General features: G+C 36.6%; 6 protein-coding genes and 1 long non-coding RNA gene across 11 annotated transcripts; 6 read left to right on the forward strand and 1 right to left on the reverse strand.

Annotated features, from left to right (window-relative positions):
- The first annotated feature begins 2,577 nt into the window (after window positions 1–2,577).
- Window positions 2,578–3,864, forward strand: LOC126791986 (transcription factor bHLH75-like). Its single transcript, XM_050518496.1, has 6 exons — window positions 2,578–2,841; window positions 2,998–3,123; window positions 3,214–3,279; window positions 3,390–3,458; window positions 3,552–3,635; window positions 3,763–3,864. The coding sequence occupies exons 1-6, from the start codon at window positions 2,578–2,580 to the stop codon at window positions 3,862–3,864; spliced, it is 711 nt and encodes a 236-aa protein (XP_050374453.1).
- Window positions 3,865–7,502: 3,638 nt separating this feature from the next.
- LOC126791985 (acyl-acyl carrier protein thioesterase TE3, chloroplastic-like) lies at window positions 7,503–9,687 on the forward strand. Its single transcript, XM_050518494.1, has 5 exons — window positions 7,503–7,732; window positions 8,034–8,134; window positions 8,527–8,636; window positions 8,818–8,913; window positions 9,007–9,687. Exons 1-5 carry the CDS (start codon window positions 7,539–7,541, stop codon window positions 9,124–9,126), a joined length of 621 nt encoding a protein of 206 aa, XP_050374451.1. The 5' UTR covers window positions 7,503–7,538; the 3' UTR covers window positions 9,127–9,687.
- Window positions 9,688–10,271: 584 nt separating this feature from the next.
- Window positions 10,272–11,545, forward strand: LOC126792410 (acyl-acyl carrier protein thioesterase TE3, chloroplastic-like). The gene is given in 8 exon segments (XM_050518834.1): window positions 10,272–10,289; window positions 10,291–10,364; window positions 10,366–10,455; window positions 10,761–10,864; window positions 10,981–11,067; window positions 11,070–11,086; window positions 11,224–11,319; window positions 11,417–11,545. Coding segments are annotated over 8 exon segments (615 nt in total).
- A 1,812-nt stretch (window positions 11,546–13,357) lies between these two features.
- Window positions 13,358–14,353, forward strand: LOC126791994 (universal stress protein A-like protein). Of its 2 annotated transcripts, none has more exons than XM_050518505.1 (4): window positions 13,358–13,561; window positions 13,671–13,762; window positions 13,850–13,968; window positions 14,083–14,353. In XM_050518505.1, the coding sequence occupies exons 1-4, from the start codon at window positions 13,366–13,368 to the stop codon at window positions 14,159–14,161; spliced, it is 486 nt and encodes a 161-aa protein (XP_050374462.1). In that variant the 5' UTR covers window positions 13,358–13,365; the 3' UTR covers window positions 14,162–14,353. The 2 variants fall into 2 exon arrangements, with proteins under 2 accessions (XP_050374462.1, XP_050374463.1); XM_050518506.1 differs by having other exon boundaries at window positions 13,358–13,531.
- A 757-nt stretch (window positions 14,354–15,110) lies between these two features.
- LOC126791990 (universal stress protein A-like protein) lies at window positions 15,111–16,544 on the forward strand. The gene is made up of 4 exons (XM_050518500.1): window positions 15,111–15,378; window positions 15,473–15,564; window positions 15,978–16,096; window positions 16,188–16,544. Exons 1-4 carry the CDS (start codon window positions 15,150–15,152, stop codon window positions 16,270–16,272), a joined length of 525 nt encoding a protein of 174 aa, XP_050374457.1. The 5' UTR covers window positions 15,111–15,149; the 3' UTR covers window positions 16,273–16,544.
- Window positions 16,545–16,678: 134 nt separating this feature from the next.
- Window positions 16,679–18,458, reverse strand: LOC126791999 (endonuclease 2). Its single transcript, XM_050518511.1, has 9 exons — window positions 18,311–18,458; window positions 18,042–18,216; window positions 17,873–17,980; window positions 17,741–17,796; window positions 17,538–17,621; window positions 17,336–17,428; window positions 17,181–17,248; window positions 17,003–17,076; window positions 16,679–16,898 (listed from the first exon to the last, which is right to left on the reverse strand). The coding sequence occupies exons 1-9, from the start codon at window positions 18,422–18,424 to the stop codon at window positions 16,804–16,806; spliced, it is 867 nt and encodes a 288-aa protein (XP_050374468.1). The 5' UTR covers window positions 18,425–18,458; the 3' UTR covers window positions 16,679–16,803.
- Window positions 18,459–21,033: 2,575 nt separating this feature from the next.
- On the forward strand, window positions 21,034–23,509 carry LOC126792000 (uncharacterized). 4 transcript variants are annotated; one of them, XR_007671900.1, is made up of 7 exons: window positions 21,034–21,280; window positions 21,469–21,622; window positions 21,755–21,836; window positions 21,972–22,061; window positions 22,583–22,667; window positions 23,097–23,158; window positions 23,289–23,509. It is a non-coding gene; the product is annotated as an uncharacterized LOC126792000 (long non-coding RNA). The 4 variants fall into 4 exon arrangements; XR_007671898.1 differs by having other exon boundaries at window positions 21,264–21,374; XR_007671899.1 differs by having other exon boundaries at window positions 21,264–21,374; window positions 21,988–22,061.
- The last annotated feature ends 122 nt before the right edge of the window (window positions 23,510–23,631 follow it).

Below are 23,631 nucleotides of genomic sequence, written 5' to 3' on the forward strand. Positions count from 1 at the left end.
CAAATCTCAATGACTAGAATATCATATCAAAACCCAATCACCCTTAGGAACAAAACTGATTTATCCTAGTTCTAGACATCAAACATGGAGAGAGAATCAAACTCATAAATTAAAGAAACCAATAGATTAGTGGAAGTTATTAATTCCATAGAATCCAAGTAGGCATCAGCAACACAAGAACTAGATCGAAGGGCACAAACCTCCTTCTTTCGGAAGCACGATGGGGCAAGGGCGACGGAGGTGATTCTCATTCATGAGATGACTATTCATTCCGGCGGCGATGGAGGTGTTGGACAAAACCTTTGAATTCACGTGACTAGAGTAGATCTCACAAGAACGAACCATTTGTCGGAAAAAAAAGAGACTGAATCAAAAGGTTAGATCTTCAAAATCCTTCTCCCTTTGAAAAACCTCCCAAAATCTAACCCAAAATTTCAGCCATCGAGGAATTCAATTCAAAAATCTGAGTTAACTATGTTGGTTTTTCCGTTCTTTGTTAAACCCTCACTTGCCTGACTTAACAGCAACTAACGCCCACTTCAATAAGTTGATCCACGTGTACAAATAGACGGTCCAGATTGACTCGTGTGCGTACTCGTAGGTGCGTTGAATCTGTTTCCTTGATTTATTGAGCATGTGTATCCTGGATTCCCTTCATATCAATCTATCATCCATCATTCTTTAATATGAAACTCAATAAATTATTCTGGGTATTTATTCATGTTTGGGTTGAAGAGGTTTGATTTAGTTTTTTATATGACTTAGAGAGATTCAGCTACGATGGATCTAGCAACAGTTGATGTTAAAAACAAAAAACAAACAAAAAGGGAGATATATAGATGAGAACAAAACAAGAATATCTATTGATCCTATATTGTTGCAGAGAAACAAAAAGGGAATTAATTGAGGGAAATGATCCAAACAAAGCAACAAAAAGTGGGAGTCCTTAAAAGCTTCAGGTTAAACCCAGCTCCCATCTTTGTTATGGAAATGGAGAAAGATTCAAGTGGTATTTCCATCAAGTTATAGAGAAATGATGGAGGCATGGAGAAATAGTGCAATATACAATAGTTGGTGAAACTTTCAAGTTTCAAGTGATAGTAGGATTTATCTCGTGAGATGGAAATCATATAATTCTGAGTTTGTCCCTCAATCAAAGCTCTAAATAGAGAATATATATTTAACTTAATTCATTTTCAGGGAAGAGCAAAGAATGAGGGTCGTCAACGACGAGATGAGCACCTTAGTTGGAAGTGGAGATTTTAGTGAGTTTTAATAATTTTTAGTGGGAATTTAATGACTTTTGTTGAGGTGTCATCATAATAGCCTTTGGATATCGTGTGAACGGTTGTGATTGAAAACTTAGGACAACTAAGGACGAACTTCAGCTAAGGAGAGTATCCTAATCCATAAAATCGATCGAAGGCTAAACAAACATTGGTAAGCTGAAAATTTGTGATGTGTACGTCAAGTTGTACCATCATAAGGAAAGAAAATCCATCCGTCATTCTAGATTATCTCTAGCTTAAATAGCAACATGATCAGTATACGTGTACACCCTAACTACTCATTTGTTCCAAAACATTAAAGGCATACATTTAGTTTGGTACACAATGTATCTAAATTCAAAATCTGGTAGCTTAGCTACACTAGGTTACAAAGTTTTAGAAAGTTAATGTGGAATTGTGGATGATATGGATCGAGACGTCCTGAAGAAGAATCAAAAGCCAACCCTCATTATGGTGAAGATTTTGTTCCAACGCAAAAATCCAAGCAAAGACATTTTTCATTTGGGTTTTTTGAGGGGGATGGAGCCTAACAGCTAGGGTTTTTGGAACAGTTGTCAATGGATCGGTATGGGTTTTCAAGATCTATTAGATTGAGAAGTAGAACTCCATTTTTGGAAAGTTTATAGTCAACATTGTTATGAACTCCAGAGAGTATGAGCACTCCAATTGCAGCCATTCTTGTATATTTGGTTTAACAACCTTCGATTGAAAGGAGGTGAAGTCTTGAGCCTATGTATGCGATTTGTAGTAAGATCATAATCATCATTATCCATACAAAAGGATGCATGCTACCACATAAGCTAAAGGAAAATAAATTAACCAGAACCCATTGTCATCTTAACTTCGAAGTGATTAAGTTTACTTGTGATAGTTTTACTAATTAAGATCGATCATGAGATATGACTGAGGTTACTTGATCAAGCTACATCAATGAGGAAACGAATTAGAGGTTAATCTCTCGAACTTAACGTAGCATATATATCAGCTCATAGAGACTGATATATGAGCCTATATATATCAGAATTGTGATCCTTTTCGTCCTTTTTGTGCTTAATCCAAAACGCGTTTGGTGCATGGTACCACTCCAAACTGATATAAAAATTAATACATAATAATAGTAATAATTGGGATATACGAAGTCAACTTAACTGAAATTAGAATGCCTACATTATGCTCATGTACTTAAGTTTACCAGGGGCATGCAAAACCTCAATACATATTATTTTTTTGCAAGACATCCCACATTACTACTCCATCGCCAAGTGAGCAGCTCAATCAATTGATTAACATGGAACTGATAGACGGTCTGTGTGAGTTGGAGAGTCTCGGCGCCAATCATCATCATGGGATCATCGCTCTCTCCACTGACAGCTTTACTCCTCATCATCACGATCAGCAACAACCTCAAGTCCCTGCAGCTATGAACTTCAACACATATCATGGTCCTGATATTCACAGGTTCTCTAATTCTCATGATCGATATGATCATCATCATGTCCTTATCGCTCAATCAACAGCAACAGATTTCGGCGAACAAGGGGAAAAGGAAAAGGTAATTGTGGTTAATTTGTGGATATATATATATATATATATATATACTGATTTAATTGGTCGGGTATATTTTCATGGATTTCGAGATTGGTTTTCTGGTATCTTAACTGGTTTTCTTTTGTTGTTGGCATCTCATTTGAAACTACTTAATTGGCAGCCATTGGGAGGAAGAAAGAGGAAGAGAAACAATACTGCTGACAAAGATATGAGCAAACTAAAAGAGGTCATTCATGTGAGAGCTAAGCGAGGTCAAGCTACTGATAGCCACAGTTTGGCAGAAAGGGTATTCTGTGCTCTACATCCAAGCAGTAATTCAATATATTCTTCTCATGTTGTTTCAAACTACTAATGTTCAACTTGATGTCGCATATAGGTAAGAAGAGAAAAAATAAATGAGAGACTGAGATGCCTGCAAAATCTTGTTCCAGGGTGCTATAAGGTAAAGACCATGTCATCTTGAGAAGTAATTATTAGTGAATGTTGAGGTATTAAATAGGACTACCACGTGTTGTTCGTTAGTCGGGTGTTCATAGTTTTATTCATTTGCAGACAATGGGAATGGCTGTTATGTTGGATGTGGTAATCAGTTACGTTCAGTCGCTGCAAAATCAAATTGAGGTACTAATTGCTTTATTATCAAACAAAAGTGATCGTGATTAATTTCTCATATACGTACTAATTAAGCTGAGCATTTTATTTGGTGTTTCCAAGTTTCTCTCTATGAAACTTTCTGCAGCAAGCGCGTATTATGATTTCAATTCACCAGGTCATGCAGACCCAGTTGACACAATGCAGGTGCCTGATCAATCCAGATCAATTTTCATGGTTTTAGGCTTTTCTTTCGATTTAAATAAATTAAAGCGGGACACCATGCATACAAAAACAACAAATAATATGAAATTTATGGAGATTAATATTGCAGGGGACAAATGCATATGAAGTACAAGAGAATATGGAGAGATCGGAGCAAGGGTATGGAGGAGGACTTTCTTTTAGCCAATCAACAGCACCATGGCCTCTTTGAAGCCAACTTTCAGTTCCCATTACGTTAATGAAGCTAGCACTACAGTGTCATCTCCATTCGTACTCCAATAAAAATGTCCTCTTTCATGCCTAATTAGTATATATGTATGTGCAAGACGAATCTGTAGCTTGTTCCATAGTACGTACCTATACATTATGAAATATCATAGTAATTAGTATAAGATAAGCTTGAAGACTATCGTCAGTACGTGTTATATATGAAGCCAAGGTTCCAAGTCGTATATTGGTATATAATTAAGTTATTTTCAACTATTTAGGTGATCGACGTACTGATCGAGTAGGTAGAACAGGAAACTGAGTAATTAACTGATAATTAATTAGAGGAGATTTTGGTCTTGTGCATATCTTATGTATGATCGACAATCCATACCGAAATGTTGATAAAGCTAGCTAGGAACAGGTACGTTGCATCGTTAATAAGGAAATAAGGGTTGGAGGGACCCTGGTTTATATGTATCTAGCTAGACCATGAAGACAGCTTCACTTGAAATTTGAAATAAAACAGTGTGGGTTTCGTTTGATTATACCCTTATAATTAAGGTCCTTCATAGGTCACAAAAAATTAAAGAACTGGCCTTCGTGAACTATCTAAATTAGAATGTTGCGATCATACTGTGGGTACGTGCGTCTTACATTATGAGTTTTGCTTCTACTACTTTTTGGGGAGGGGGAACATTTCCTATCTTCATACCAACAGTAGGTTATGGGCAAAGTTGAGCTAGCCCGTTCAGCCGCTCTAGTCGAGTTTGGGAGAAAGTCATTAGTATCTAGTACACCCACCAAATCTCAAACTAAACTCCAAGAGATCTACGAAGCTTTAGATGAAAGCACGTATATGTATCCTGCAACTGTGTGGGGATTTGAAGGATCTCGATTTCTTCTCCATCTTGTCGCCTCTATTTCATTTCTTATCTTGTGAAGTTCTATAGAAACAAACATGTTATGGTGAAGCAAATCGTGTTGCCTGGCACACCTTAAAGTTTATACGTGACACTGATGTTATTATTCGATATTCATTCTTTGGAGATTATTGTACGTACTGTATTTTTCTTTCTTTGAAAACCGACGGTGTCAATCAATTAATGAGGTGAAGTTCTACATTCCCGACGTACAATTATCATAATAGAGTAGTGCCAGAGAGTCATAATATAACGTCAAATTCGGTACCGCAATCCTACATGTCACGTCATATTGCCATATCAACAATTAAAATTATATAAAAATGTGATTGTAAATAAAAATATAATTATATCCTTGTTAATCCAACAGTTCTAAATTATTATAAAAAAAATTATTCTTTTTATCATTTCTTCTTTTTCATCACAATAATACTTCTAAAATATAATTTTAAAAATTGAAATTTACGAAAATATGCTTGAAATATGTGTGTGCACGCACGATATATATATATATATATATATATATATATATATATATATATATGCACAAAATATATTTTTTAAAAAATTATATAATATTTATTTTTAAATTTCAGACTATGTAAGGTAACTACAACATTTATATTTAGATGAAAACTTTTGGTAAGATTTTTTTTTTTGTTTTTTTTTTCTGAAATAGAATATTCTTTTGTTAAAGTATAATCGATTTAAGGGGATATGTAAAGTAACAAATGTTATTTTTCCTAGAATATACATATCTTAATTAATACCATATTTAATACAATTATATCGATAATAATTTTTCTAGTGACAAATATGTCAAGATTCATGACTTTCTTATTTAATTAATTTATATTTATGATTAATTATTGGCTATAATTAATTAATACAATTACCATATGGGCACCCCCCACACACACACACACACACACACACACACACACATATATATATATATATATATATATATATCTATATCTCGCCCGCGCGCACACATACACATATATATCTATATATTTCAAGCATATTTTGTATATATCGTATTTTTTAATTACATTTAAAAAAATGATATAAAAAAGAACTAAATTTTTTTTATATAATAATCTAGAACCGTTGGATTAACAAGAATATGATTGTATTTTCATTCAAAAATGACATTTTGTGATTATTTATAATTAGTGACGTGGCAAGGTGACGTTGCATGCCACGTGAGATTGTGGCGCCGGATTTGGCGCCATATTATGGCACTAAAACATTTTCCTATCATAATTTACTAGTTTGAGGGTAAGGCTGAGCCTCATTCTTAAGCTGATATAACAACTTCAAAAAATATATAGAAAATTGCTATTTTTATGCAAATTGCTGCACCTAATGGGCTAAATTTCAAGATTGTTTTTGGAAAATCTTATATATACAGCATGTATGGTACCCAATGCAATCATAGTCATTTACATTCAGGGCTTACCACATATTTATGATGTCATATAGTCTAAATTATTCTAAATTATTCACACGGTATGTGAAGATCCATATTGTGCATCGAATATGCTTTGAAAATTTTTAATAAGTTAATTATTCAAATAATCAAGAACAACACAGTTTGGCTCCGCAATTTCCAGAATCGCACTAGGGTTATAGAAAAGAATTTCAGTTCCGTCAGACAGGAGTTTGGGTAGGTCATTCGGTGGCCTAGTGTTGAATTGATGGTGGTGGATTGACAGAGGGTGGTGTTTCTGGTTACGGTGGGAGATGTTGACATGCTTTTAGGTTGAGGGTTGCTTTCAGCGGCGATGTCATAACATTCCCTTGAGTCTCCGGTTTGGTATTGCTGTGGCTGGGGAGCCGGTGTGATCGGTGTGTTGAGATAGGGGAGCAGAGGTCGTGGTGGCTTCTTGGGTTTTTTTCGAACCCGGATTGTTTCAAGGTGGCTCAGTTGGGTTGTATGTTGATGGTGGTGTTGCTCTACTACAACATAAACAGTGGCTCGCTGGTAGAAATTGGTGTCGAAGGCAGGGAGTCGGCCTTGCGTTCGGAGGTTGGCGGCATGCCGATGGTATTCAAATGGCTTCCTTTTGGGAACTCCAATAGAGGGGGCTTGACTTGGGCTCTTTTTTTGCCTGGGTCTGGGTCAATTAGGGTGGGCTTAGTTCTTTGACCCAGGTATGTATTTTTTCTTTTGTTTTGTATTTTTTGGATAGTTATCTAGTGTCAAGGGTTGTGTCACGGTGAGCCATGACGATGATGTCATTTCTAGGGACTACTAGTTTAACGACGGTTAATATTTGGTGTCAATGTAATAAGGAGATTGTCTATGCATATATGCTGGTAATATTTGTAAGTAGTGTTGGAGTATATTATTTCTTCTTGAGATTGACAGGAAGGAGGTATCACAACTTCTAAATTAGTTTTAGGTTACAGTTGAATATACTATGGTTCTTATCCACTGTAATTATTAGTTTTACGGTCATTCTATAGATGGGATGCTAGTGGGGAATAAAGTCATTCTATAGTTGTATTTTGGTTTACTTTAATAATAGATATTCTCTCTCAAAAAAAATTGAAAAAGAATCGAAATGAATTGCGTAGTCGGCTACTCGGCTAACAGTGTGTACGTTACTTGTAACAAAGATGGGCCTGTGTGTGGATCGACGTCTAGGCCCAAATTCGGATCCAAATTCAACACTTGGTTTTATCGCCGGTTCGTCTCTCTCTTTCTTCATGCTCTCTCTCTCTCTCTCTCTCAGCATCAGCAGAGATGTTGGGGTTGCAGGCATTTTCAATTGCCGACGCCTCTCACGTGCCCTTTCCTCCCTCACGTGCAATCCATACGTCGCTCGTTCTTCCCCGCCTGTCAGTCTCTTTTCTGACCACACGGTCATGTCTCCGATCAGTCCCCAATGTCCGGAAATGCACAACTTGCCTCGCATTCGATTTCCAAAGTGGGAAAGGGTACTACTTTCTCACTGCCCTCGATAGGTTCCTCAGTTTTTCTTATGCTTTAATCATCAGACTGTTTTTAACTTTTTATTTATTTTCTTTTTTTAAGTTTTAGACTTCAACAAACTCAAAGTCATAGTTTTTCTTGGTGTGTTTATGAGAATTGGCTTCTACATGACAACCCAGCTATTGTCATGAGCTATGGTTCTGTTGATTGTCCTGATCAGAAGTGTTTAAATTTCTAGTGTACTAGATGTCACTGGAGAAATTTCAATGTGTAAATAAAGCTTTGTATTTTTTGTGAACATTGCAGAATGAGTGGGTTTCATGATGTGGAGCTCAAAGTCCGCGATTACGAGCTTGATCAGTATGGTGTTGTCAACAATGCTGTCTTTGCAAGTTACTGCCAGCACGGTGAGACTGCTACATTCATTTGTATCAAAACTATGTACATACATTTCTGCAATGTGCAGGTTTTTCAATTCGACACAGTTTTGTGGTACATGCTTGCCTACACCTTGATTCTTGACCGATTCTAAGTTCCTTACTATAATGACTCACTATGAAATCCATATCATACTTAGATTCTCTAATGTTGGCAGAACCTACATAGGAACATGTTAGGTATGCCTGAACAATGGTATTAGGGGTGATGATATTGTAATGGTAAATGAAAGCATGGTGCTATATATTGTCCTAAAAAAGGAGCTTAGCAGTGAAAGATCACATCTTTTAATAATTTCTGGTCCTTTATAACTCCATTTGAAGAGGCTGAATGTTTGTGCATGCTTCAACATTTTGATCAGGTCGTCATGAACTTCTGGAAAAGGTTGGTCTGAGTGCTGATGCAGTTGCCCGTACTGGTGATGCATTAGCATTGTCAGAATTGTCTCTCAAATTCATTGCCCCTCTAAAAGTATGACTTGATATTTTACTTCGCTTTATGTAATTTTCCTTTAATACTGAAAAATCAGCAAACGTATACTATGACAGAATATAAATGCTCACCTTGATTTCCCCTTGTTTTACTTTTTTGAGCAAGTGTGTATTGTGCACTTAGGTTATGAAAACTCAATCTTGTTCTTTTACATGTATAGAGTGGAGACAAGTTTGTCGTAAAGGTGAGGGTGGCCAACTCCTCAGCTGCGCGCATGTATTTTGATCACTTCATTTTCAAGCTGCCAAATCTAGAGGTTTGTCATTTATCACTCCTAAAGTACCTTTTTTCAAACATGTACTTGTCTTGACCCCGAAGCTGGGTATCCTGGGAGTTGTTTTCTGAGCAGCCTATTTTGGAAGCAAAGGCCACAGCAGTATGGCTTGATAAAAACTATCGACCTGTCCGTATTCCACCAGAGGTGAGATCTAAATTTGATCAATTTCTCCGCCATGAGGAGTCTAACTGATCATCCTGCAATGGAGAACGGAGAGGATACACTGATACAGGTATCTTAAATTCCATTAGCATCGGAAAAATTGGAGGAAGAATATATAGTTAATGTTAAGGGCCCTAATGTTAAATATACAAGTAATTCTTATGTATGTGAGAGTGATAATCATTGTTGTAATTTCCAAGAAAGATAAAAATTCATGATATCATGAACTAGATGAAAGAGACACCAAAGGATTTCACATTTTCTTGATTTTTTATAGTCAATTTCTGGGACTATTATTATCCAGTGCACACTTGTTGTTTGATGGTAATCAGGAAATTGTGTGTTAGGCTGAAGTGCTGAACGGAAGACAAATAACCATCTATTGTATCTGAGATGTGATAAATGTAAAAATAGATGTATTTTGACGAAAAATGAAGAGAGATAGATAGAAGTTGCAGGAAAATAGGGAGAAGAAGGTGATTTTGTCATGGATGAGAGCGAACTCTCTACACGCTCTCATCCATGTGGGAGAGTGGACCTTTGGAAATTTTTGCAATAGACTGCCTTGCCAAATCGGAGCTCCTTGCCTTCCCTGCATTGATTTGGGTTACAGGAACAGTATTTTTGTTGAGTTTTGTTTCCGTTGCAAGTTCATATCTTGCACTCAAAACTCACCAGTCTTTACAAAGTTGAATATAGGAGCACAATTTGTAAGCTTCAATGCTGCCATTCTTCAAGAGAAAGTGGGATTCGTTTTGCTGGACAAAGCTAAATATCTCAGTTGTTTTTTACAGGACAGTAACAGAGAATTTTGAAGGTATAAGGTCATATGTGAAGCAATAGCAAATCTTAATATCGAGTCATAATGACTAGGCTGTCCAGTCATTATCTAATAAGGTACACGATCTTAGTATTAGGCAACCTATTTTAGATCTGGGATAATTGGACTAAAGGTTTTCAATTGTAAGCTGTAGCCAATGCCCCCAGCGTTTCAAAAGACTAGGCATTAATGTTGCATTTGGAATTCTAGTTCATATAGGTTGGGTAGCGTTGGCGGTTCATAATACCTGCTGTCCTTTTCTTGATAAAAGACTCCCGCCAGTGCGTCTCAAATATCTCCACAGTACTCACTCTCTGTGCTGCTCTAGCTATTCTCATAGCAGTCAGCAGCAGTGATGTTGAGGTTGCAAGCATTTTTCCATTGCCGACTACAGACATGTTACCTTTCCGTCCTCGCGTGTCATTCCTAATTCAGTCCATCTTCATCGATAGTTTTCCAACCACACGAATGCGTCTCCGGTTACTCCCCATCGTCAGGATATGCTGCTCCTTTAACTGCGATTTCGGAGGTGGCATAGGGTACTATTTACAATCTTCAATGAATCAATGAAAAATCCATAGATGTATATGTGATGCAGTAATGGTAAATGTCTGATGATGGTTCAATTATAATCGCTCCTTCAATAGTAAATTGAGTTTTCTTCACATCCCTTCTATTTCCCGCACTTTGGTGAGTAAAATATTAGAACCAGAACTAGAAACTTGTTGATCTAGCATTCGCTTTACCTTCTATGTGATGACATGGTTTTGTTGATTTTCCCCTTAAGGGAATAGGGTTAAGTATGTACAGTAATATATAAAGCTTCTCTTTCTGAGCCTTGCAGAATGAGTGATTTTTATGATGTTGAGCTTAAAGTCCGCGACTATGAGCTTGATCAGTATGGCGTCGTGAACAATGCTGTCTATGCAAATTATTGTCAGCACGGTGAGACCTCCACCTTTGTTCAATTCAGAACTATATATTTAGCATTTCAATATTTTGAACGGCTTTATGTGGCTGTGTATTAACATTCATGCTACCACATTTTGAACATGATCACGTCTTTCATGAACTTCTTAGAAGGGTTGGCATGAGTGCTGATGTACTTGCCAGAGCCGGTGAAGCATTTGCGCTGTCAGAATTATCTCTGAAATCATTGCACCTCTAAAAGTAAGTATTTGGTTTGAAACTATCGAGTCTTTTTTCTGTCAATTTTGCATACAGTACATTTCTGCTACCACAGATTGTAAAATGTGAGGACACTGTGATTGTAACAACCCATTTTTCTTTTTTACTCGTGTGAACAGAGTGGAGACAAGTTTGTCATAAAAATCAGGATGACCAACTCCTCAGCAGCTCGCGTCTACTTTGATCACTTCGTTTTCAAGCTGCCAAATCTAGAGGTTTGTCATTAATCCATTATGGCATTATCACTCTCTAACTTTAATATAATTACAATCAGAAGCAAACGCTGTAACCATCTGATCATGGCATGGTTTCCAAACATTGGAAGCAAAGGCCACAGCAGTGTGCCTTGATAGAGACTATCGCCCTGTCCGTGCTCCATCGGAGATGACATGTAAATTTCTCCATTTTCGTCGCCATAAGGAGTTTAATAGTGTCGTGTAGAAGGAAATTGGTGATAAAGTTATATGGGGTTCACATCCAAAACCAATGGATAATAGATTGAAAAATCCAAAACTAATTGATAATAGATTGAAAATACAAAACAGAACAAGAATGAGTAATAACAGCGGAATATGTAGAAGAATTTCACTTTTTTATTGAATACTTCATATTACAAGATTACACCTTAATCTATGATAATATTATTCTCAAAAGAAAAATACTTCTTACTTAATAGTCACAATCAAGTATAAAACAACCTCACTAAGATCGTTGCTTGAAGTGTCGATACAACCTCACTAAGATCGGTGTAATCACACGTATGTCGACTTCACTAAGCTTGTCGATGTTGCCACTGAAGTCTTATTCAATGGAGTCATTAAGATCTCCTTGCACTAAGTTTTTCTCTCCTCAATGAATATTTCTTGTCTTTTCTGCATGCATGTTCGACGTCCACTTTGCAACACACACACACACACACACACACACATATATATATATATATATATGCCGAGCCTTCATCTTCTTTGTCCTAGAAAGGAAATCACACTCACTTATTACAACCTTCTTATCTTTCATTCACTTAGAAATGAATGATTCCACTCACATATTACAACCTTCCTATTGCTCATTCACCTAGAAATGAATCATCCTTACAAAACCAAATGAATAAAAGGATACAACACTACATCTATATCCTTTTATGTAATAATCACAATTTATCTCTTAATAAATCTGAAAATATATTTGAAAACACCCTTCCAAATATATCTAGACATACCTATTAAAGATAGAAGATAAAAAAGGAATTCCCAACCTTCTATATCTAGATTATCTAGAAAATGAACTACCCACATAAATATGGAATATATCCATTAATCGAAACCCCTTTTCTTTATCAATCTCTATTCAAATTTATTCCCTATTTTGCTGGAAATATATTTGAACACACCATTCCAAATATATCTCAAACTACCTCTATGGTATGTAGATCAACTAGGAAACTCCATCAATATCTCTCTTAGCATATCTGATTCTTCCTTTTATTCCAACGACTTGGCATCTACTTCTTTGGATCTTCATCAACATTATGGAGGCCAATATGTGTACCTTCATAAATGAAGTGACTTAAACCCTTATAAACTTATAGACTAGGTCTCAATTTCTAATTTAGGATGTATATTCTCAACACGCCCCCGTACGTGGACAACATTTTGGGTGACGTGGAGTCTGTGTGACCATTTGGGCTTCACACGTAGATGTGGGTAACCTGGCTCTGATACCATGATAAAGTGATTTGAGGTTCACATCCAAAACTAATTGGCAATGGATGAAGTGACGCAAACTCTTATAAACCCACATATTAATTCCCAATATAGGATGTATATTCTCAACAATTAGTGTGAGGGGAAGTCTTCGTTACTAAATCTCCAGTCATGTAATTGTATTTTCTATCCCGCTGGTACCAGGAAAAAGGAAGAATAAATGTGATTTCTTTGGAGGAATTTAATAAATAAGATTGTTGTTATGTCTATGTACGTGAAACGAAAATTCTGTTATCCCTATAGTAATAATGTCCCATTAAAGTTCATGAATTTCCGTTTAGACGTCAGAAATTATTGGCCTGTCATCCTGACACCTGGTCTCTAATTTTCTGGATTATTATGATACGTGTTCACCTCTAGGAGTTTGATGGTCGATTGGGGAACTTACGTGTTACGAGGGACAGAGGACAAATCATTCTTCATCACAACTTTAATGTGCTAAAACTCGTTAGAACTTTAGAAGCTAAGCTAAGTGGAGAGGTAGATAGGAGGAAGTTAATGGAGCAACAGGGAGAGGAGAAGATGAAGCAGAAGGTGATGGTGGCATTTAATGAGAGCGAGCTTAGCCAGTACGCACTCGAATGGACCCTCAAAAATCTTGGCAGCGCCATTCACAATTCTGAGCTACTCGTCTTCACTGCACAACCAGTTACAATTGATTTTGGTTACACAGCCATCGATGAATTTTGTTTCAGTTAATGTTCAATATGTATCTCACTCTCAGAATAACACAAAGCTTGAAATTAAGAGTGCAGGCTTCTTATTGTTTCTTTTCTTCTTGTTTGTATTTATGGAAAATACAGCTCCTGAGTTGATAGCAGCTATACAAGAAAACTACAAGAAGGTGGCATTGAATTTGCTGCACAAAGCTAAAACAATCTGCGCCAACTATGGGGTCGGTCACAATTCTGTTGATTTCGCCTCTCTTTTTACTCTTTACCTCTTTGAGACGAATAAAACTCTAGTTTGTTTCTTGGTACAGATCACTGCAAGGACAGTAACAGAGATTGGTGATCCTAAGAAGGCAATATGTGAAGCAGTAGAAAAATTAAACATCGATTTACTAGTATTAGGCAGTCATGGCCGAGGCATTGTTCAAAGGTATTATTCATATTTGTGATCTGCCGCTCTGTTTTCTACAAGATATGTTATTACCTTTTTTGGTTAGAAGATATGTTATTATCTAGTTGCACCTTACATGTGGGATCTAAACAGGGCTTTCCTGGGAAGCGTCAGCAATTACTGTGTTCATAATGCGGGATGTACTGTTCTTGTTGTGAGGAAACCAATCTGAATATTTCGTGTTGTGTATGGTATATAGTATGATTAATCAGCAGTGTGTCTCACACTTACTAGTCTGTAAAGTCTTAATACTCTGGTGGGAGTCTGGAGCAGGTACTATATTCTGAAATAAAAGGTTGCATGTTGTTGATATGCTTCTTGGTGTCACTGAAATTCAGGAATGAATAGAACTTTTTGTTGAAGTAAACATTATTTGTGTATGTGCAATTATGCATAACTGGATTATGGATTGAAATACTTGACGTTCATCAAAAAGGAAGAATATGGATTTTACAATACGTTTTGCAATGAGTCAATGATCCCCTAAAGTACTAAATCTAACCCTTTTAAACTCAAGTCAAGAATTTCAACTCCAGTAATCGAAATGACTTCAGCCTTTTTTTCCATCAAATCATTTAATTGTAGGTTTATGTCACTGTCATTTCGGTTAATTGGTGTACGATCAATACTGAGCAAGGGTTCCTATCTGGACTAGAATGGATAACTTTGGATTATGGTAGACATGGACGCTGCCATGAAACTTTGCAACTAGTTGGCAAGCTCATCCTATGTTTCTCCACCAAACATACAAGACAATTGATACAACGCTCAAGTGTCAGCTATGGAGATTGGTTTCCTTTCTTAAGAAAATAAAGATAATAATCCAACGAATATAAAATTGAGAGAAATATCTACACGCAAAATTATCCAGTACAGGATGATGATGGGGCCTCAGTGTACATAATTTATGATTTAGTCAGCTGGTAAACTATGATCGTCATCGGAAAGTAGACGAAGAAATTGGATAAAACTTATCCGATTCCTCTTGTTCGGGGGCCCAGATTTGGTGTTTGACTGACGGTTATGACCGCCCTCTGTATCTTCAACTACTTTTTTACAAAACAGCAGCTTTTGCCTGAAACTGAAGCCCTATATAACTCACAAGTGTGGTGCTCTTTGGTATAGTGTATCTCTTTGAAATCTTAAAATCAGAAACAAAAATGGGCGAGGTAGTAGAAAATGGAGGAGCTGAGATTGCTGAGAAGCCAGTTATGGTGGCAGTTGATGAAAGTGAGTGCAGTCACTATGCCCTCATGTGGGTTATTGACAACCTCAAAGAGTCTATAACTGCTCAGAAGCCGCTGCTCATCTTCATGGCGCAGCCTCCTCCGGCCAACAACCTCACATTTGCGGCGGCTCTCGGCTCTGCTCGCATGTATTGCCCTCCCAGTTAAGTTGTTTAAACTTTTCATGCTAAACGAGTATCCAGAGGAGTGTTGTTGATTTTGTTTCTCACAATTTGTGTATATGTTGTTCATTTCAGCTACGGAGTTTACCAACAATATGCAGGAAAATCATAGGAAGCTTACAACGGCTTTGTTGGAGAGAGCTAAAGACATATGTGCTAGTCATGGGGTATTTTATCTATTAATTGATTACTTGATAGCAGAAATGCAGAATGTTATTTTGAGTTTTTGACTGCAATTTGAATGGTGTACTTGTTGGTAGATTGGTAGTATGATTCTCAAAATTCCACTTTTATTAAGTCCTTCATATTTCGTATAACTAATCATTGTTTCGTTTAAGGCTCTTCTTCATTAGGATATAGTGTATAGTTTTCTTAGCCTCTTACAGTTAGGCTTTTACCAATTATAATATCACTAGGCTTATTGTAGAATTTATTCTTGTTGAGAGTTTAGTGCTTAAATTTTACAAATAGTACTGTACTTGGGGATGGATGGTTGCAGTTACATAACAAGTTTAAGACACAACCACATGTCCAAGATATATCAAGTTCAAAGTTCATCATCGTTTTTACTTATCAACAGGTGACTGCGAAGACAGTTACAGAGATAGGGGATGCTAAAACAGCCATATGTGCTGCAGTTCTTAAACACAATGTCAGTATGCTAGTTCTTGGCGCGCGTGGACTTGGAAAAATCAAAAGGTAATTAGTTTCATTTTTCTTTAATCTGTGCTGGTTTAGATTGTTGTTCGTGTTCGCTTAGGGTCTAATGATTTTTGTTTTGCCGATTCAGGGCTATCATTGGGAGTGTTAGCAACTACTGCGTTCAGCATGCAAAGTGCCCTGTTCTTGTTGTGAAGAAACCGCAGGTTGTTTGATGTGACTAGATTCCAGAATCTAGCATGTACATATTTTGCATCAGAAGAATGTAAAGTGATATCAAATGTGTTGTGACTTAAATTCTAGCTTATAATTAATATCAAGTGAATGATGGCAATGTAATGAAACTCTGTGTTTCCTTTTGACAGAGTAGTGGTGAAATCCTAGTGGTTGTTGAATTCTAGCTTCTAGTTAATGTCAAGTGAATGATGGCAATGTAATGAAGAAACTATTTTGACAGAGTAGTACTGGTGATATCCTATTAGTTGTTGAGTTTCTTAGTATATAGTTCATATTTCATGTTAAATATGAATCCTGCTAGCAGAAAGGTAACCCTGGGACTTGTATGAGATTTTATACTGTGTGCATTCTGTACACATCTGTGAATTAAGGACAACCACTAGAATTTGAAAAGAGTGATTCTGGAACCAATTGCTCCATAGTTTAAAGATCAATAGTTCGATACATAAAATCCTTCAGTGCTTTTAAGTTTTCAATTTGGAGAATTTTCCAGGCAACCGAAGGGAATGTCAACCGAATACTCTGTTGAGAGCGGCTGCTAACCGGACTCCACCTTGAGCCAACCGCGCATTGACGATAGGTATCCGGGAGAGGAAGTATGGATCTGCAGTTCAAGATAAGTTGTTATAACACTTTTCAAGGAACAAAAGAAATAAGTTATTAACTAATTGATTTATGAACTCAAAAATCTACTGCTAATAGAAGTACCTTGTAGCACTGAGCCTTCATCCACACCCTTGTAAGCCCAATCACAAGCAGCTTTGATACCTTCAGATGCATATCTGCAGATACCAACAGAAAAATACAGTGTAATGAAGTTAATTTGCATATATTTTCTTACAGCTAAGATAGTTTTCACTGTGTGCTTATGAATTATGATACATACACATCTGGACACGCTGTCTTGTTCAAACTGCAGGTCTCCCAAGCCTTAACATCGTCTGCCCATTCAGTCTGTTGCAAAAATGAATTAGACAGCCAATAATGAAATATTTAGATGGATGCACCTTCAATGAACATTCCCAAAGGCTAAGACAGTACCGTAATGTTCTGTTTAATTGCATCAACCAGTTCATCCAGATTATTATCGTAGAACCTCTCTTCTGCTGTTTCAATTATGTTGCTATCCCATATCTGCATCCATTACACATATCAAAACTCCATGTGAATTTTAACAATCTTGGGTTGAAGTTAAGGATGAAGTACAAAGATGGGAATTGAAGTTGGTACAAGGCAGACTCACATGGTGAAGATTTTGCTGCCTAGTGTACCAGTGAACATCGATGGTATTCCCTCCCCTGTCTGAAGTGAAACCAACATGCAGAGGCTGAAAGAAGGTAACAAATGGCTTATATGGTCATATATAGGACTCACACTGTAACAAATCCTTGTCTACATATGGTCAAGTATCGATTATAGACTTCGTGCAATATATAGTATTAGTACCTGATGGATATCTCCGTAAAAATGGGAAAGGAATAGCAGTGCTTCAGTGAGGTTATCTGAGGATATCGGAGCAGCATGTTACAGTAATGAAAGATACTAATGATCATCAAATTGGAGAGTAGAAGAATTTACATTCCGACTTGGAAGAGCTGGAGCTGTAAGTGAGAAGCTGGGTGGTGTAATTGTTTATGGCCCCTGCAACACACCGCCCCTTTTCTCCATTTTCGTCTTTGCAATCCCCTGAAGAAACTCATATTAGTACATCCTAGAAATTTTGATATGCGAATTTTGATAGACTTACTATTGTACTCATAGGTGCAGAGGTTGTCAGGAGTGTCAATGTAGTGAAGGGCAGATGACCAGTGATACCGAAACTTGACATGATCGGCCCATATGCAGACACTCCCCAAGTCATTTTCTGCATACTCCGGAAGCAATTGCTTCACAGCATCAGCTGCCGCGTCGCTCAACCTAGACTATATGGAAGTAACACCAACAAAATATATAATCGAAGCCTCGAAGGCTTGCTGTAGCCACACACACAGAAGAGAAGAAAGCAACATGAAGTACCTGAGCAATTCTACACACAGTAGTGTGACCCTCGATTCCCCAACCATGAATCACAGGGAAAAGAAGAACAAGCAGCAGTGAACACAACTCATATATTCGGATCATGCTGCCCATTAAGTTAATTTCTCCACTGAATTCAGATGTGATGAGGGTGGTTTCTCTAGTTTTATAGGTAGTATGAGCATTCAGTTCTGGAAGAATACATGGTATTGAATTCTTGGCCTTTTATTTTTGGCTAGCTAGAATGATTGAATATCAGATATCGCATATGGAATACTGGCCCGGTTGTCATGTTCACACCTTACCAGGTTCACAACAACAGTATTTGAAACTTTGGACAAATGTGAATGAAGGTTTATATCAAGCGAGTATCTTGGGTCATTTAAGATTTAAGAAGGAGATCTTGGTTTCTATACGTATTCATGGCTGCGTGATTGGAAAAGAAGGCAACCTTTTTATAAAAGGAACTGGATTTGAGCGAGAAACTGTTGTGGGAATGTAACGGTACGCAACAGCAGAATGTACCTGATATAATGGACAGATTCGCCGGGCTAAGCATGGAAATGACTCATTCATATTCAAGAGCTCAGATTTGCTGAAGAATCCATAATTCACACACACAAATATATGACAACAAATTTGATAGATTAGGTTCCAATATTTTAATGGGGATTGACCAATTGCATGAAAACAAGCTAAAATTGTCTAATTCAATTCTTAATACACATTCCAATGTTTTTGAAATAATATACTCACTTTACACCTGACCTAACAGATACATTAAGTCTTCGTCTCCTTCTCTCACCTCTAATTCCAAATTGCATGAAAACAAGCTAAAAATTGCCTAATTCTGTAGGCCACTAACAAAAAAGGACAAGCAAGAAAATAGGGCAAGCATTACAGACAAAGCAAGCTTAATTAACCCTAATGAAACCCTAATTTAATGACAGAGTAATGAAAAACATCTCCTTTTTCTAACACCCCCTCTCAGCTTGATGCTTAGTCCTAAGCACATAAAGAATCATGTTGAGGAGAACATAACCTTTAGTGAAGAGATCAGCAAGCTGGTTTTTGGATGAAACAAATTGAAGTTTCAATGTTCCTACCTTCACCTGTGCACGAGTGAAGTGAACATCGACTTCCACATGCTTCAATTTAGAATGATAGACCGGATTGTGATAGGATGCAGAAGTGTCTCACAATAAATCCTGTAAAATGTCATCGTTAGTATAGAATAAGTAAGGATCATTCAGTCTGGGAAATTGAAAGGAACTCTAGACTTCGAAATGTTAACAATTAAAATAGGGATTTAAAAGTTCATCTAACTATTACTTATAATAAAACCTAACTACTATTTACAATGATCGACTTCCTTTTAACAAATTTTCACAATCACAACCATATCACATAACAATCACAAATTAGGACTCAAAAACGCATTCAACACATATTTACATGTTTTAGACACCGATATAACTAGAGCCTTAATGGTCATTTAGTCATGCAAGATTTCTTATGTATTTTTGCATGACTTAGCGCCTAACACCTAAATTGTATGTAATCACATTAAAAAACACATTGCGTAGAATTCAAACAAGATCACATATAAGCACAATATCTCTATCGGAGACATGTTAACATGGAGGCGTCACTCACCATGGAATACATGCAAATTTTCAGAAAATTTAAACCATTTTAGAAAGGTACCATAACCAATAAAAATGTTATAGAACATTAGTAGACATATCACGATTTGGTATAACTAAAGTACTCAGATTAAAAAATTGAAATATCTGAGTATATACATGTAAATATATGTATTTATAAGTGCCATTTTAAAAAATAAAACCGATCAGCTTTTATTTTTCATCTCGGTCAAACCAATCAACCATATATATAACTATGCTTCCCTAAGAGAGCCATATCTCGGGGGCAACAAATTTTCAAACTTTTTGCATACTTAGATAAATATGGACCTTAGGAGTTATGTGAGCGTCCGACGGATCGCAACAAAAAGTTGTGAGGAAGAAGATATTAGTGTTTTAGTGTGAGATTTAGGTTTGATCTAGAGTTGACCACATCGATGAAGACTGATATGATGACGAAAATGAGACAATTTTTAAGTATAGTCATATTGTCTTAGGAAGATAACATCCAACGGTTGAATTTTGAAAATTATGTTTTTAATATGTTGTTCATTTAGAAATGTACTCTAACCATTAAACTTGTTACTAAACATTAGTAGACATATCACGATTTTGTGCGATGAAAGTACTAAAAATATAAAATTGATGAATTTGACATCACACATGCTTTTAGTACCTATTAGAGAGTATATATAAGAAAATTGAACCTAATCAGTTTTTTTCTTCATATCGGTAAAAACAAAGGTTATAGATCTATTAGTGCATCACTATGGGGAGAACATAAATATTATAAAATTTATATATATTCTTTTTTATACAACTTGTCTCCTGAAGTGTTTGAGATTTTTTGGCAAATTATTTGGTACCCCTTTAGAAAGTTTCGTATAATACTATAATACATATAAATTATAAAATCTGTATTTAAAAAGTAGTGAAATGCAAATATAAATAAAGTAATCGATGGCGTCGTTTGCCGTCGCTAAATTAAAGTTGGAACTCCAAATTTTGTTAGGCGCGAGATCTCAAATAATTGAGACACAACAAAATTTTGGAGCCTTTACTCTCACATTTCGGACAACCCTAATTTCATTTCTTCTTCTCTTTCCTCCTCCTCTCTCTCTCTCTCTCTCTCTCTCTCTCTCTCTCTCTCTCTATTTAAGGGGCATCTAACGATGGATCGGGAGCCGCCGTCTCAGTAGATCTTCAGATTTCCGGCCGATTTTGCTAGTTTCTCTGGTTTTGTTGAATCAACGCCAGAGATGTTAAGAAGCTTTAAGACGCATGGATCTATACCTGCAATGGCCTGATGATGCACACCAAGAAGGTATATAGAGAATTCACCTCTAATTTTTCTACACGGTATAAATTTATCTGGGGCCAAAGTTGATAAGATTTGTGAGGCTGCCGAGAAGATAGTGGTTAGTGCTCGAAATTGCTATATGAAAACATGAAGAACTTCGTGATTGGTCTTTGTTGTTTATATGTTTTTGTTTGGTTCATTTATTGGTGTAGAGGGAAGCAGAGGAAAGAGGCTTCAAGGTTGCAAACGGTGAACAGAAAGCTGACGGCGATGAACAAGCTTTTGATGGAGGAAAACGATAGGTTGCAGAAACAGGTGTTGCACTTGGTCTATGAAAACAGTTACTTCCGCCAACAGACTCAAAATGTGTGTGAGCAAATTCAGGAAAAAGATTTCCTTTTGTTTCGTCAAGGATAAGATGAAATTTTGATTAAAGATGCAATCTTTAGTCGCATTAATCTCGGTGGTTCATGTTGGGGGTCTCTTTTTGTGTTGCAGACAACTCTGGCCATAACAGACACAAGTTGTGAATCGGTAGTGACAAGTGGTCAACACCATTCAGCATCCACCAAGGGATGGGGTAAGTGATTCTGTAGTGGTGGGGTTAATCATCATATGTAGAGTCACTTTCACTCTGATTTTCAATCTTTTTTTTTTTACCACCTTGATGAGTTTCTGGGCTAGTTGTTGATTGTTCTTTGTGTTTCTGTACTAGAATTTGTCTATTGCAGAGGAGACTTTAGCAGAGTTTCTTTCACAGGCTACTGGAACTGTTGTGGAGTGGGTCCAATTGCATGGTATGAAGGTAACTTGTCCTTCCTCTTCTTCCTTTTGCCTTTGGTTATTTCATTTTCGATCTTTTGTGACATTCAAGAAGAGTTTGCTAACCTTGTAAGCAACGTTCAAACCTCACCATCTTAATTTTTGGTCATACCAATCTTTGCCTTTTCCTTTTGCTCCCCCCATCATTCTAATATTTTTCTTCAATGGAGGAAGGAGAATATTGGTTATGTAGAAAGAAAGGTGCATGCTTTAAAAGTACTCTGCTAAGTGGGAACTCTTAGTTATTAAAAAGTTTATTTCTTTTAATTAAAATTGATGAATGTTTGCAAAAATATTAAGTAATTAAAAGTTGGTTGTGATCCCAAATTCCATATATTATTGATTTTGATCTGAAACAGCCTGGTCCCCGGATTCCATTGGAATCGTTGTAATTTCTCACGGTCGCACCGTGCGTGCGGCCTGGTGGGTCTTGAACCTACATGGGTGAGTTCTTGTCCACCTTGGTCTGGTAATTAAACTAGTAACTTATTAATCTTGCTGCAGAAATTTGTGAAGATTGATCAATGATTGTTGTGAAAATGCATACAAGTCCAGACACAGCTTGCTCACACTCTGCGTAACTACACAGGTTTGTCTTTGCCTCAAGTTAGGATTGTCTTAACATTCTGGAAATCATGTCATCATTCTGCAAAGTTCTGTTGTGGTGTTTCCTTAGAAGTCTGGCGTTTGAGTACTGAAATGTTAAGTTTATGTTGACTGTGAATTTCTGTCATCTTACAAATACTCAGTTTGGTTTAAAGAGAAATTATAGACTCCAATATGAAGCATGGTCACCGAAAAAGTGGTAATTGTGGGTTTTGGACTGCTGCAATGCCTTGCCAAGTGAAGTGGAATGACATTATTGCTTTTTCAAAATTTGCATCCCATATATATCTGGTCTTTTTAACATAATAATCTAGCAGCAAGCCTAATATTTCCTTACTGAAATCTGCAGTTTTATTCAAATATCATGTTCTATACAGCAAGCCTTACTGATTGCTTGTATTATACTTTTCAGCTTCCTACTCACATGCATGGAGGGAATGGAAATGTTGCTTACATTGATACTGAGGGAACTTTGTATCATTTTCTCTGTCCTTACCAACTGTTGTTTTCAATAGCATCTTAGCAACTTAGTATGATCAATAATTATCTTCATCAATTACCATCAATATAAGAATGTTTTCTTCTTAACCAAGTGCGCTTGCAGCTGGACTGAGCGAATTATACCTATAGCTGAAAGATTCGGCTTGGACCCAAGAGTTGTTCTCGATAATGTAATTATTGATCTCTATATACACTTTCAATTGAAGAAATGATAGCACCCGATCTCAAATTGTTGATATGCACAAGTCTCAGTTTCTTTTATCTTGACATTTTAACTTGGTCATTCCAGCCGTTGCCTACATCAAGAGTATTGTACAATATAAATTTTTGGATATGCATAGATGTAAATGGACTACTAACAGGTTGACTAAGGTTTAGACAACTACTAGGTTTGATTTTTTATACTTTCAAAGATAAAATTAAAGTGACAGATGATATGGAAAGAA

The sequence above is a fragment of the Argentina anserina genome, chromosome 4 (assembly GCF_933775445.1).
Source record: "Argentina anserina chromosome 4, drPotAnse1.1, whole genome shotgun sequence".
NCBI classification, from domain to species: Eukaryota; Viridiplantae; Streptophyta; class Magnoliopsida; order Rosales; family Rosaceae; genus Argentina; species Argentina anserina.

What these genes read in the sequence shown, in the direction of transcription:
- LOC126791986 (XM_050518496.1), top strand. Translation starts at nt 2,578, where the DNA reads ATGGAACTGATAGACGGTCTGTGTGAGTTGGAGAGTCTCGGCGCCAAT. An exon ending in AACAAGGGGAAAAGGAAAAG is followed by an intron (nt 2,842 to 2,997) that starts GTAATTGTGGTT and finishes CTTAATTGGCAG; the next exon opens with CCATTGGGAGGAAGAAAGAG. An exon ending in GCCACAGTTTGGCAGAAAGG is followed by an intron (nt 3,124 to 3,213) that starts GTATTCTGTGCT and finishes TGTCGCATATAG; the next exon opens with GTAAGAAGAGAAAAAATAAA.
- LOC126791985 (XM_050518494.1), top strand. Translation starts at nt 7,539, where the DNA reads ATGTTGGGGTTGCAGGCATTTTCAATTGCCGACGCCTCTCACGTGCCC. An exon ending in TGCAAGTTACTGCCAGCACG is followed by an intron (nt 8,135 to 8,526) that starts GTGAGACTGCTA and finishes CATTTTGATCAG; the next exon opens with GTCGTCATGAACTTCTGGAA. An exon ending in TCAAGCTGCCAAATCTAGAG is followed by an intron (nt 8,914 to 9,006) that starts GTTTGTCATTTA and finishes TTTTCTGAGCAG; the next exon opens with CCTATTTTGGAAGCAAAGGC.
- LOC126791994 (XM_050518505.1), top strand. Translation starts at nt 13,366, where the DNA reads ATGGAGCAACAGGGAGAGGAGAAGATGAAGCAGAAGGTGATGGTGGCA. An exon ending in CATCGATGAATTTTGTTTCA is followed by an intron (nt 13,562 to 13,670) that starts GTTAATGTTCAA and finishes TGGAAAATACAG; the next exon opens with CTCCTGAGTTGATAGCAGCT. An exon ending in CAATCTGCGCCAACTATGGG is followed by an intron (nt 13,763 to 13,849) that starts GTCGGTCACAAT and finishes TTCTTGGTACAG; the next exon opens with ATCACTGCAAGGACAGTAAC.
- LOC126791990 (XM_050518500.1), top strand. Translation starts at nt 15,150, where the DNA reads ATGGGCGAGGTAGTAGAAAATGGAGGAGCTGAGATTGCTGAGAAGCCA. An exon ending in ACATATGTGCTAGTCATGGG is followed by an intron (nt 15,565 to 15,977) that starts GTATTTTATCTA and finishes ACTTATCAACAG; the next exon opens with GTGACTGCGAAGACAGTTAC. An exon ending in GGACTTGGAAAAATCAAAAG is followed by an intron (nt 16,097 to 16,187) that starts GTAATTAGTTTC and finishes TTGCCGATTCAG; the next exon opens with GGCTATCATTGGGAGTGTTA.
- LOC126791999 (XM_050518511.1), bottom strand. Translation starts at nt 18,424, where the DNA reads ATGGGCAGCATGATCCGAATATATGAGTTGTGTTCACTGCTGCTTGTT. An exon ending in CTGTGTGTAGAATTGCTCAG is followed by an intron (nt 18,217 to 18,310) that starts GTACTTCATGTT and finishes ACTTCCATATAG; the next exon opens with TCTAGGTTGAGCGACGCGGC. An exon ending in AAGACAGCGTGTCCAGATGT is followed by an intron (nt 17,077 to 17,180) that starts GTATGTATCATA and finishes TGGTATCTGCAG; the next exon opens with ATATGCATCTGAAGGTATCA.